Source organism: Saccopteryx bilineata, chromosome 3 (genome assembly GCF_036850765.1).
Source record: "Saccopteryx bilineata isolate mSacBil1 chromosome 3, mSacBil1_pri_phased_curated, whole genome shotgun sequence".
NCBI classification, from domain to species: domain Eukaryota; kingdom Metazoa; phylum Chordata; class Mammalia; order Chiroptera; family Emballonuridae; genus Saccopteryx; species Saccopteryx bilineata.
This window is the reverse complement of record NC_089492.1, coordinates 126,093,799-126,107,752: the sequence shown is the minus strand read 5'-3', so window position 1 is coordinate 126,107,752 and position 13,954 is coordinate 126,093,799. Positions and strand designations below refer to the sequence as shown.

The 13,954-nt window shown below is 41.1% G+C and overlaps 1 protein-coding gene across 1 annotated transcript in view; it reads right to left on the bottom strand.

The window, feature by feature from the left end:
* Positions 1-13,954, bottom strand: part of ANXA4 (annexin A4) — a 63,976-nt gene that overhangs the window by 29,847 nt on the left and 20,175 nt on the right. Inside the window, exons 2-3 of the mRNA XM_066267318.1 lie at positions 6,363-6,417; positions 1,437-1,524 (exon numbers count right to left, since the gene is read on the bottom strand). Coding sequence (XP_066123415.1) covers positions 1,437-1,524; positions 6,363-6,371 — 97 coding nt within the window. The 5' untranslated portion in view covers positions 6,372-6,417. The remainder of the gene's footprint in view (positions 1-1,436; positions 1,525-6,362; positions 6,418-13,954) is intronic.

Here is a 13,954-nt window from a genome sequence, read left to right as displayed (position 1 = left end):
AGACTGGTTGACCACAAGGGCTAGGTTTTACAGCCCTGTCTCCTGCAATCATCCACCTTGCACTGGCCCCACACAGCAGGCACTGCAGGCATTGGCTTGACTCTGATTTTGAGAATTCTGAATGCCATGTGGTCCACAGTCTGATTTATAGTGTTCTTCATATATACCAAAGAATCAGAATAAACCTGAAAAAAAGAGTGAGCCAAGTACATTTTCCATTTCATTTATGAAAAAGGGAAAATGAGGAGATAAATACTTAGATTTAGAACGATGTCTTGTTCAGAGCTGAGCAGCACAATCACAGTGGCTAAGTCCCAGCTCTGGAGTCAGACTGCCTGGAACTGCGTAGAGGCCGACTCTAACACTGACTAGTTCCGAGCCCTTGGGCAAGTTAGCAAACGCCCTGGATCTCAGCTTTCTCATCAGTCAAACTGCTATCAGGATTAAAACAGATAACCCATGTAACGCATTGTGTCTAACACATAGGAGAGCGTAATAATTGGTCACTATGATTGTTACAGTTGTTGTTGCTGTTAGAAGCAGTGGGGCTAAGTAAAATGAACTCTTCTTAGGTAGAAAAAGTGGGAACTAAGGCCTCTTTTTGTCTAAGATTTTTATTTAAATCTCCAGGAGATTCTAACTAGCAGCTACAACCAGGGATCACTTCTCCGGCCAGCTGTCCACCCAGACAAGGACCTGGGCCAGAGAGCCTGCCTTGTACAACTGTGCTCCCCTGGCATGAAGCCTTTGTCCTCAAAAAAGGGGGGGGAGGGCAGTGCACTGGAAGACAAGCCCTCTGGTTGTGCACACACAGCCTTCTCACACTGGGCCCACGCACTGCGCTCTGGTGCTGCACAGTTGCGTCTGTCGCAGCAACAGGCTGAGGCACTTAAGGGAAAGAATGTGAACTGAGAGTGGGCAAGCCCGAGCCTGGCACTGGGCTCTGCTGAGAGTGACTAATGGCTCAGTTCCACTTAGTGCGTGACTTACTAAGTTACTGAACTTCTCTGGGTCTCAGTTTTGCATTTATAAAATGGGGCAAAAGTAACAGTAGCCATAGCTGCTCTCATGAAATCACAGGGTCACTGTGTATATGCATTGAGACAATCTCTCTCAAAGTGCTTTGTGAACCTCATGGCACTATACACATCTAGAACTAACTGGAAAACAAATATATTTCTAAATATTTATATACAGATTCAAAATGTTCTAATGCAAACATTTAAATAGTTGGGAAAGTACAGAATGAGAACATTAAATGAAAAATTCTTTAGTAAATGAATCATTAAAGCCCTTCCATCTAATTTGTCCTGAAAAGCCAACTTGTTCCCACTGTATTTGCTTAGCATGACACCTATTCACAATTGCCAGTGGACACAGCACCCTCTGCGTGATTCTTCTGTTGCGCACAACATACGAGGGAGTGGGACACTTACCAAGCCCTTTCATGGCCTTCCTCAGGGTCTGGGCATCTTCAGTGGCATTGAATCTTGAAGCAGCTTTGATGGTGCCTCCTTTGGTTTCCTGAGTATAGAGAAAGAGGTGACTGAGAGGCAGCATCTTACCAACACGGAGGGGACTCATTCAGCAAAATTTGCTGAGCACCTGCCGTAGATGAGACACTATTCTAGGTGCTGGGAATACAGTCCAGTCCAGGAGAGACAGGGCTCTTGCTCCCATGGAGCTGATGTTATAGTTCAGGGGGTAGGGGAAGGAAGGCAGATAATAAACTAGCCAACAAATAAATATTCCACCAAGTGTCAGGTGGTGAGAAGTGCCACGGAGCAGACAGAGATGTCCTGGAGGGACTGCTTTACCAAGTAACATTTAGGCTGAGATTTGAATGACAGGAAGCAGCTGACCATGCAAAGGTCTGAGTGAAAAGTGTTACAGGCAGAGGAAACAGCTAAGGCAAAAGCCCTGAGACTGGAACTAGCTTTTACGGGAGCAGCAGGACAGACGCCACTGTGACTCCAGTTGGTGGGCAAAGAGAAGAGTGGGAAAATGAGTTACACAACAACCTCTGCTGTAATCCCATCCCTTCTGAATTCCCCCCACTTACTCACATACACAAAGGGGGGGAAACCAAGCATGAATTGATCAAACCTCTAGAACCAAATATAAACTTATAGTAAATAGAACAGAGGAAAATGTTAACCCATACCACAGGATTGTAGATAAATAAATTGCAAGGGGAGGTAGAAAAGAAAGAGATGGAGGGGAACTATAGTTAAAAAGAGATTCAAAGGATATATCCATTATCATAATGATGAACCTTATTTGGATCTTGAATCAAGCAGTAAAAACACATGACATTTATGAGACAACTGGAAATTTGAACACTGACAATATTGATGGCATGAAGGAATCAGTGTTAACATTTTTAGGTATGATAATGATATTGTGATTCTATTTTATTTTTTATAGGATAGAGTGTGAGTTAGTAATGCTTAGAGGAAAGAAACACAGAAATTAAAATGAGAAAGACCTGAGTTTGAATCTTAGCTTCAACCCTTTCTAGCTGTATCGTCTAGGGGAAGTTTCATTTTTCTCACCTGTATATTAACAACAATGATATCAATCTATAAGGTAGTTATAATAAAGCAGGATAGTATAGCAAAGCACTTAGCATAGAACCTGGCAAATAGTATACTCTAAAACAAAAATTCAGTGGCTATCATCATCCTCATCATCAAATATGACTTCAACATTTCCATGAGCATCATTGTGAAATTCATATATATATGAATCCCTAATGTAAGTACATGGAATAATGTCAAAGCAAAAATCCAAAACAGAGGATTTGTACAAGGTGGCAAAAACCATGTAGAATAGATCTGAGGCTTTCTAATGATTTATATTGATCCAACGATGTAATACGAGCCATCTAAAGGCATGGAGGGTTTTTATAGCCCAGGGCTGCTCTCTTAACAATCGGGCTTGCGCTCTATGAGCTAGTCTAGCTAGGCCTGGACCCCTCAGGCCCGCTCTGGCCCACATCAAGCCCATCCAAACGCCTCAGGTACTGGAGAGTGTGGGCCTCATCTGCTGAAAGACCAGGCTTTCACCTCGAAGACATGGTCAGCATCCAGCACTTACTCATCATTCTCATACACCTGACAGAGGAAAGTAGAAATCTATGACATTAACTTTCTTGGGCATTGTTACAGGTGGAATTGGACCCCACTGCCCAAAAAAAGATACGTTAAAGTCTTAAGCCCCAGTACTTCATTCAGAATGTGATCTTATTTGGAAATAGGGTTGTTGTCGATGTAATTAATTAAATTAAGATGAGGTCATACTAGATAGGTTGATTCTTTAGTCCAATATGATTGGTGCTATAAGAAAATGGCATGTAAAGACACACACAGGGTGGATACATAATAACTGAGGCAGGGATGGGAGTTAAGCAGCTGCAAGCCAAGAAACACTTAAAGGTCCCCAGCAGACTATCAGAAGGTAGACAGAAAAGGAAAGAGTCTCCCATAAGTTTCAGAGGGATTGTGGCTGTGCCAATCCTTGGTTTGGAATTCTGGGCTTCAGAACTATGAGGAAAATAAGAGTCTACTATTTTAAGTCACCTGGATTGTGTTACTTTGTTATGCAGCCCTAGGAAATTAACACAGGCACTTCTTTTCTTCTAAGATACATCAGCAGTAATAAGCCTATTGGTGATTTGCTATTACAACTCCAAATGGCCTGATTCAGCCTTGGGCTTTACCATGAGATAGCCTCTTGAGTTGAATGCTTCACAAGGATTTTTTAAAACTTCATTGTCAAAAAAAAAATTGGATGGTACTCAAACACTACATTCAACATTAAAGCAAACTTTACTGAGGAACACTATTAAGCGATTAAAATTAATATCTAACAAGATGAATCAATGCAGGGATTTGCAAACATGGTTCAGCTTATCAATGAACATTCTTAATGACTCTTTTGTTCCAGATAAAAGATAAGCTTGGGAAATTTGCTCCTGTTTCCTCTAAAATATTCATATTGATGAAATTGCAGGGCATACTGTACCATTATTCATTCTGGGAAGACAGGGGAGTCCACCCCAGGAAGGTTTCTGGTGGCCACAGGCAAATGAAGCAGAAAGGGTGTGAGGAAGAATGGCAAAAATGAATAGCTAGACATAGGTTCTATCACAAGCAATGAAATATTATTCAGTTATTAAGATGCTAAAAATGAAAAGACTGAAGTACAATATAATGGAATACTAATCAACATAAAAAGCAATGGAGGAACAAACTGCTGATACAGCAAAGTGGATGGACTGCAAAAAGTATAATGCTCAGCAACAGAAGCCATACATGAAAGAGAGTGGGCTCTATGTTTACCTTTAGGGGATGTTCTAACGCAGGCAGAACAATCATTATCTATGGTGATAACAGTCAGAAAAGGACTGCATTTCTGGCAGGTGTGAAGAGCAGAGTGGGGACCTGGAAGGGATGTGCATGAACTTCCTGGAGTGATGAAATGGTCCATCATGACAAAGGAATAGATTACATGGTACCTATAGTTATCAGAACTCACCTACCAGTAAGCTTAAGAGCTCTGCATTTCACTATATGTAAATTAAACCACTATGAATATTTTGAAAGTTTTTTTCCCCATTGATTTGAGAGAGAATGAGAGAGAGAGAGGAAAAGGAAGAAAGAAAGAGAGCAGAAAGAGAAGTATCAACTCATTTTTCCACTTAGTTGTTCCATTTAGTTGTGCACTCATTGGTTGCTTCTCGGATGTGCCCTGACTAGTGGCTGCATCTGTGATCTTGGGGTGCAGGGACGATGCTCTATGAGCCATCTGTCCATGGCCTAAATTGCTATACAATTTTATTTTATTTTATTTTATTATTATTATTATTATTATTTTTTGCTATACAATTTTAAAAAATACTTGAGTACAACAGCTTTTAGGACATGCTTTCCTTTTAGAAACATATCATGTAATCATTGTAGAGATTTGGGTAATATTTTTTAAAATTTAAGAAGAAAATTAAAACATCCATACTTTCACCATTTAAAATAAATAATTTTAATAAGCTGCAAAATGTAAAATTAACATGTTAGCATAGTGAAGATTAAATACATACTTAACTGTTATTTATGCTATTATTACTACTGTTTAAAAACCATTATACATGTGGTTAGGGTCTAAAATAAAATAAAATAATTGTTGGAAAATAATTGAGAATTACAACATTGTGACTGTTATGTGTTTTTCCTTTATCTGTTCAATAAGTCACAGTCATGAAGGGAAACAGGTCTTTGGAGGAAAGATGAGAGAAATTCATTTCCTCGAGTGGAAAGCACGTTAAAGGATCCTTTTATTATAGTTATCACATGGAGGAAGACTGTGACCTTGTTAAGGTCAAGAAAAGTGTTCCATTAATTTTGAGTCCCCAGAGCCAAGTACCTCGTCTGGCACAAAGTAGGGGCAGTGTAAACGTTTCTGAATAAATGTTCTCCATGTCCAGGGAGACCTTATCAAGAAGTAGTGAATTTTAAATTAAAGCACAAGTGATTTAGAGCAGACAAGAGTAAGTCTTTGACTGTCAGGGATGATGAAGAAAATTCTAGAATATCTAATGTAAAAAAAAATTCAAGAGTATATTACTATTTGTTCAGGATAGTTTATACACCCAAAAGAAGGTGTCTAGATCTGAAGGGATCTCTAGTTCCTCTCCAGGCATATGATTCTACCTCTATTATTCCCTCCCAGAACAGCAGGGATCAGAATCACCTACCCATTCAGAAACCATGTTTGGGTGGGAGAAGGAGAGCAGATGGCCAGCCGTAGGTAGAGCCATGTTTGCAGCTAACAGGCTCAGTTTCCATCTCAGCACTGAACTTCATGGAATTCTCAAAGGGATCCGATTCCTCGCCTGTCTCAAAGATCAGATAACCGAGCCCTGAGGACTCTAGTCAGGGCTGGCCGAAAGCGGGAGGCAGATGACAAGCCCACATGGCTAGGACACCCTTCTTGATGAGTCTGTAAGGATGGGATTACACCAAAGTGTGGATGGCACTCATCTCCTGGTGGCAGAATCTACAGGATTTTCAGTTTTCCCTCCTTCTTTGCTTACATTTTCTGTAATGAACTAAAACTTGCTTCTGTATTTCAGGACGTTAGAAGGGTTCAAAGGATTCTCTTTGAATTAATGTTCAGGATCAAGTTACTCACCACCGTTGACAGAATTTAAAATGGTGCTTAAGAAAAAAAAACTGCCTTTTCATTTCCTCCTCTCCTCCCTCCTTTCTGTTGAGCAAACAACCCTTGTTTAAGCTAACAGTCACTGAGTAAGCGTCGGTACCTGTCTGCGGCTGGCACCAGTTAGGGTGACACACTCAACTCACCATGGCCATGACTCTGTGTCAAGATCAGAGTTCAGTCGCCCACACAGAAGTCCTTCTGTAATAAAAACAGAGGGAAAATTACTGATGGAGGAAGTGTCATTAAAATCATTAATCTTGATAACTTACAGTTTGCACAAAGTTAAACCATAAGGAAATAACATCCAATTTCATCAAAAGGCCAGCTATTGATTAGCCAAAGAGACAAGGCCCAGGCTAATATTTAAAGAGAAACGGTTTGAATAGACAGGTTTATTACACCAGCAAAATACTTGACTACCTGCTCTTCTGTGTGGAGATACATATTAGAGAAATGACTCCTACTCTTTTGTTACGGTGAAGTACATTAGTTATACGCAAGCAAAACCTAGGTTCTGAACTATACATTCTAGTGGATCAGAAGAGGTGCCTCTCTGGAGAGAATTAATCCAGCCGTTTCAGGGGGAAATACTGCATGCAGGCAATACTGCATCCACCAGTGTGTGTGGATGTGTGTGTATACGTGTGTGCATGTGTATATATGTGCACATTTGTTTGTGCATGTGTACATATGTGTACATTTGTGTGTGCATGTGTGTGTGTGATGACAGACCAGCAGCCCAACCAAAATTACACTCTTTTCATTTCCCAATGACCACTTTCACTACCACACTCTCAGGACTCAAAGGCACTTCTTCCTTTATTGCATCCTAACACACTCCTTAGTTCACCCCAGAAATCCCTCCTTCATCAAGAAGACTTAAATCATCACGCAATTATTCAGTCACTAAAATGCAAGGAATGTCTTTATTGTTGGCTAAGACTGTTGGGGGTTCTCATAACATATAGACAGGCCTCTGGGAGCAGGCCAACTATTTCCTGTTTCCACATCTAAGTCCTATGGAAAAGGCTCCTTTCCTAAGCATTTAGTTAGATTCTTTTCTTTTTAAGTGAGAGGAGGGGAGATAGTGAGACAGACTCCTGCATGTGCCCCGACCAGGGATCCACCCAGCAACCCCTCTCTGGGGCTGATGCTCAAATCAACTGAGTATTTTTAGCACCTGAGGCTGATGCACTGGGACTAACCAAGCCAAATACTCAAACCAATCGAGCCACTGACTGCAAAAGGTGAAGAGAGAGAGAAGGGGGAAAGGGAGGGGGAGAGAAGCAGATGGTCGCTTCTCTGTGTGCTCTGACCAGGAATCAAACCCTGGGATGTCCATACACTGGACCGACGGTCTATTCACTGAGCCAGCTAGCCAGGGCCTTAGTTAGATTCTTGATATTCGAAGAATCGTCCTACAGCCAAAAAGCCCGGGCATCACCTGAGAGTTTGTTAAAAATGCCTACCCCAGACCTAAGGCCAGAATCTGCCTTTTAACAAGATTCCTCAAATACCTGTCTGCACAGTTGTTTGAAAAGCACTAGCTCAGGCAACCCTACTACGTAGCACCTTTCAATTATTCCCCCAGAATAACGGAATCCTCCTTAACTCACTTCGTTGCTGATTAAGTCATGTTTGGTCACATTAATTTTTCATCTTCTGGCTTTCCTTAGGCTCAGCTCCCTCCCTCCCGTTTCCCATCACTCACTGCAGAATGACCTCCCCATACACAGGGGAACACCTGCCTCAGGGGAGTGCCAGTGGGGCCTGGGTTGCGGCCTGAGCTACAGTGGGAAGGAACAGTGACTTCAGGGACAATGAGGAGATGAGGCTGCTGGGGCAGAGGGCTCAGTCGAGGGAAGGCTCAGAAACAAGGTTGAAAAAGCAGGCAAAAAATTGATTAGTTAGTAAGGGTCCAAAATTGTGGAAAGGTTTTGTTTTTCACAGAGAAATAACATAGTAACAGGGACTATACTATAGAATAGCCTAGAGAGAGACAAGGGGGTAAGGAAAACTTGAGATACTACTACAGGGACAGATAGACAGAGGCCAAGACCTGGTGAGTGTGGCACCTGAAAAAGGGTGTACATCAGAGAGATGTGAGAGGAAGACTGTGTTGGATTTAGTGGCTTATAAAAATATATAGATTTATTCATCCAATCATCAAATATTCATAAAGCACTTCTACATTCCAGGTACTGCTCTGGTTGATAAAAATAGTACAGTGAATAAGACAAAGAACTTGCCTGGAAGGAACTTGCCAGGAGAGATAAATAAAAAATAATCAAATGAGTAAATAAGATAATTATGAATACCAGTAAGACGGAAATACTACAGGATCATGGTAGGAAGCAGGAATCAGTTCATAGCCAAATCCTCTTTGTGCACAGCCTACAAGCTACATTTTCAATAGGTGGTAAAAAAAAAAAATCAAAAAAATATTTCATGACACATGAAAATATATAAACTTCAAATTTCAGTGTTTATAAATAAAGACTTATTAGAGCACAGTCATATCCATTTGTTTGCATATTGTCTGTGGCTGCTTTCATGCCACAAGGGCAGAATTGAGTAGTTGTGACAGAGACTGCGTTCCTCCCAAAGCTCAAAAGATTTACTATCTGGACCTTCCCAGAAAAGGTTTGCCAAACCTTGGTTTGGATAATGATGCGGTCAGGTTCCTGGGAAGGAGCTGGACTGGCCAGGGCTAGCAAGGAGATACCATCAGCTAAGACTGGACTGAGGAGCTACCATTCGAACCACTTCAGGCAGAGGGAGCAGTTAGTACAAAGGCCCTGAGCAAGAATAAACTTACTTTGTTTGAGGGATAAACAAAAGCATCAAGAACAGGGGCAGAGTGGCATGAGACAGGGATGGAGTAGGGCCAAGACTGTCTGTGGAGGCAGGAACAGTGCCTCTTTCACAATTACCTGGAATGTGCTAGGCTAGGGTAAGCCAAGAGCAGGGCTTTGGAGACTTTCATGGGCCTTCCCACTCCTTCATCTAGAGGTCCTGTTTCACATCATATAAATTATCAAAATGCTCCCATATTGATCATGAATATAATTAATATGTAGTTAGACTGAACTGCTGCTGACTGGTTGACAACCTGGCAGACACAGCTTTTAGGAGCAAGGGCCCTCCCTTGGCTTCCATGTTGTTTTGGACTAAATGACAGAGAGTGAGGTGGTGGGGAAGGGGGGACACCTCCCACAAAGGCCAGCCTTTAATACAAATACTTCCAGTCCTTTTGACCACGTCAAGAGTGGAAAGACTGCTTGAGCAAAGCCTTCTGTAAATAACTGAGTTATTATTCAATGAGCTAAAAATATTTTTACTAAAGGAAAAAGTGTATCTCACTTGAACACAGGGTACTTTTAGCCAGACAATGTACTTTGAAACTTGGACAGCACACAGCATAAGTCTATTTATGTAGAGACAGCTGTTGTATAGTTATTAATTTACTAGTACCAAGGTAGTTTCTACACAGATTAGAGAAATGAATGTAGAAAATGGTACTCCTTGGTTCTTTCAATAGAGATCGGATAATCCATGTAAAGTGTCTGGCCCCCAGTAAGGTCTCAGAAGCTCTTGACAGGAATGGGGGAGGAGTGCGACGAGGGGAAAGAACCCCACAAACGCCTGCCCCAGTACAGAATACGGTAAGCCTCTTCTTAACTGCGCAAAGTGAACAGCCCCCAAAGGATGAAAGGCCCTTCTCCCCGAGAAGCCCCATTTATAAGTCCTTCCACATTTCCCATCACCCTGCAGAGCCAAGAGTTCTTTACAGGAATCCATTTCTGCCTCAGCTTCCTGGATTCATTCATTCTTTCTCTCTGTGGGCCAGCCTACAATTCCATAAACTGAATGATATGACCAAGATCACAACGACTCAGACTTTGTGTTGGGGCCTGAAAAACTCCTTTGCTGTTCACAAGTGGAGCAAAATATTTAACAGCTTGGCTCAGCTTTAACACCTATAAAACACAAACACACTCTATAAAACCACACACTCTAGAATGGGTGTGGTTCAAATGACCTTAAAAGCATCAGGACTCCTCAAGATAGATCCATGAAGACTGATGGGACCATATGCTTGTGACATCTAAAAAACCTTAAGTGTTAGCAGTATGTGGGTGGGAAACAGTAACTTCTTTGTTGTCCCAGTAGAGCCCAAGCTCTACCTCGATCAGGCGACCCTGATTCGACTTCCCTGGGCAGTGGGACACTCCTGCTTATCAGCAGGGCTGGCAGACTCTTTGTGACTACTCTTGAGGTGGCTATGAGGATGCTACTGATAAGTGCCGACACTAAATGCCACAGGAGGAAAGACACGACCAACACACAAATTAGTTACAAGAATCACACAGGCAATTTATTACTCACAAATCCTTTTGGAATGCCTGGGTACAGCTTAAGGGAGACCTGTGGGCGTGCTCGTCTCGTCTGTCTTTGGTCAGAGCTCCGAGTGGAGTGGAAACAGTCCACATCAATGTTGGAGTCTGGGCGACTACTGCAGCAGGGGGTCCCTCAGCTTTTTAGTACCTTTTCTGGCCAACACCTTCTAACAGATGTCAATCTACAGGATTATCACCTCAAACCATCTTTTTAGGAGTTCTTCACAGGGAATCTCCTCTATGTCAATCTACTGAAATGTTTACATCAAACCACTTTTTAAGATGTTCTTATTTACATTAATTTACAAAGTCATGACACCAAGCCATTTATCTATGTATAACTTCACACACATACTAACTGGGCCCTGCTCGTAAATCAGAGTCTATTTATCACATCTGCACCCACTATATTAATTAAATAAAATTATTTAATTTTCTTAATTATTTTTAATTACTTTTATGTATTTTCCATATTTTTGTTTTTTATATTTCTATATATTTAATTACTATAACATTATATTACTACAACATTTACATTACAGAATTCTGCAATGAGGGCTCATAATAGGGCTCCTGAAGATTTTAGACATAGTTTTAGAGCAAGTGAAAGAAAGCTAGGAACTAAACATAAAAGACCTATACCAACTGCAGTTACATAAGGAAATAATATGTTGTAAATAAGTTCAACCTATTTTGGCCCCAGTCAGTTGGCTCAGTGGCCAGGCATGTGGACGTCATGAGTATAAGTTTGATTCCGGTCAGGGAACGAAGGAGAAGCAACCACCTGCTTCTCTCTCTCTCTCTCCCCCCTCCCTCAGCCATGGCTCAATTGTGAGCAAGTTGTCCCCAGGTGCTGAGAATGGCTCCATGGCCTCATCCCAGGCACTAAAATAAAATAGCTCAGTTGTGGAGCAACAGCCCCAAGCTAGCGCCTGGTAGGGGGCTTGCTGGGTGGATCCTGGTTGGGCACATGCAAGAGTCTGTCTGTCGCCCTGAATCTCAATTAAAAAAAAAAAGTTCAATCTATTTCAGGTAAGATTACAAGAATTTGCAGAAATAATTTATGATGGTTTAATAAAGAAAAATTAGGTATGTTGAGAACACATCCATATTGTTTATTGTTTTCAGGTTGAATGTCTAGAAGGATAATTACTACACCATCCCACAAATTGCTCTGTTGTGTCGCTCAGACACTGAAAGCTAAGTGCTGACTCAAGTAGAAAGTTCCTTATATCCTTATGGCAGACTGCAGGAATGTGGAACAAGGACCTTTGATTTCAAGTAATATTTCAGTAGGCCATACGTGGAGACAGCTGTGTGGTGCATTCCTCCTCACATATCCAAAATTTGGAAAGCAGGCAAATTGTTCCCTGAGCATTAGACTAGTAAAATCAGCCAATAACCATAAAACAAAGATATATACACTCATTTCAATGAGAATAAATGGCTCCTGAGCTAAAGCCAACTTGCTGAAAGGTATTTAACATTACAATTTAAAGAAAAATTGTATCCACTAGCAATGCACGCTTCACACAAAATTCTCAGAGAGGCTTACTCTGAAATATTATTCAAAGCCCTGTCTTAAGGAAAGAGTGGCTTGGCCCCTGGATCCCATGTTCCAGGATCAGATATTTCCCCAATATGAAGATGAATTTTATCTATCTAAAACCCTACGTTCTACTTTCATGGTTGCCAAGCAACCTCTGGATTAGAGTTTGGGTTCCTATGTGCACCTGTCTACAAAGTACTGGAACATAAGGATTTTTGTCTAAGAAACAATTATATTTCTCAATGTAAATAGACAAATTAGCAGTGTGTATATTTGTGTGTGAGTACGTGTGTGTGTGTGTATATGTGTGTGTGTGGTAAGCCTATAAATATAAACTGGTTCCTAAGAATTGAACCGCTCTTGATGTGCTGATGAATACAATTTCCCTGGTCCTGCTGGATGTGGCCACCAAGATAAATTCACCCTGGTATCAGATACTATTCTTGAGATCCCTCATTAACTTGGTGGCCTCCATTCAGGTTCATAACATTGACCCACATCCCAGCACATGCAGCCAGAACATTCTTTATGAAGAGATCTACTATACTTAAAGGCACAGTCTTACTGAAACAGAACAGCACATGTGAGTGAGTCATTCACCATTTTTCTTTGGCACATGGTTTCATCTTACATCCCACAGGATGACAAATTTAAACTTCTAGTCTGCAGATTTGTGGAGGGTGTGACTGGGCCCCACCCAAGCATGAAGGCTTTCAAAACCGTCTGTGAAATAGAAAAATGAAAGCAATTCTTTTTTCCTTGGAACTTAAGATCCTTCTAAAAAGTAAAGGAAGTTGCAGAGATGGGATTTAAGTCTGGAGGGAAAAGTTTCAAACATTTAATCAAAGGCAAAGTGTGTAAGCTAAATTAATGCAGACAAATTTGGAAACCTACCTAAGTAATCGTAGGAAAGAATCTATTCCAACCCAGCATCTGCCATGAAACGGACTGACAGGCTTTTGTCCAGATTTTAGCCACTTATTCACAGCAGTGTGGGGGACAATAGTAATAATAATTTTGATCCCCAAATAATATGAAATATAATGTAAAATATATTTATGTAAAATATTCCTTCTCTAGCATCCCTACATATGTCAGTCTATTAGAGTTTTTACCTCTGCTCCAATGATCCCTTTGTCTAAAAGGCAGGGAGGTGGGGGGGGGGAGCAACAGCTCCTATTAAATACTATTCTGCAAAAAACAAGAACTACATGATTCCATACATTGGTGGAAGATAAAAACGAGACTAAGAGACATGGACAAGAGTGTGGTGGTTACCAGGGGTGGGGGAAGGGAGGACGCAGGAGGGAGGGAGGGAGAGAGTTAGGGGGAGGGGGAGGGGCACAGAGAAAACTAGATAGAGGGTGACGGAGGACAATCAGACTCTGGGCGAGGGGTATGCAACATAATTTAATGACAAGATAACCTAGACATGTTTTCTTTGAATATATGTACCCTGAATTATTAATGTCATCCCATTAACATTAATAAAAATTTATTAAAAAAATACTATTCTGCATTATCTTAATTAATCTATGCAATAATCTTTAGCATCATTAAGGTTAGGAAAATAGAAAGAGTGCTGAGGGGGCCTAAATGATTTGGGGGAGAGCTGGCCAGGTCCTGCACTCTTTCCTCAAGGCCTGCCTTGCACTGAAGGTCTTTCTACTTCACAGAACAACTCAGTTTTCCCAGACACTTCCACTGGGCACAAATCAAAGTATATTCTAATAAACTTTAAAATATATATAGCTACTCTGCCTTGTTTCTCTGAGTACTGTATTAA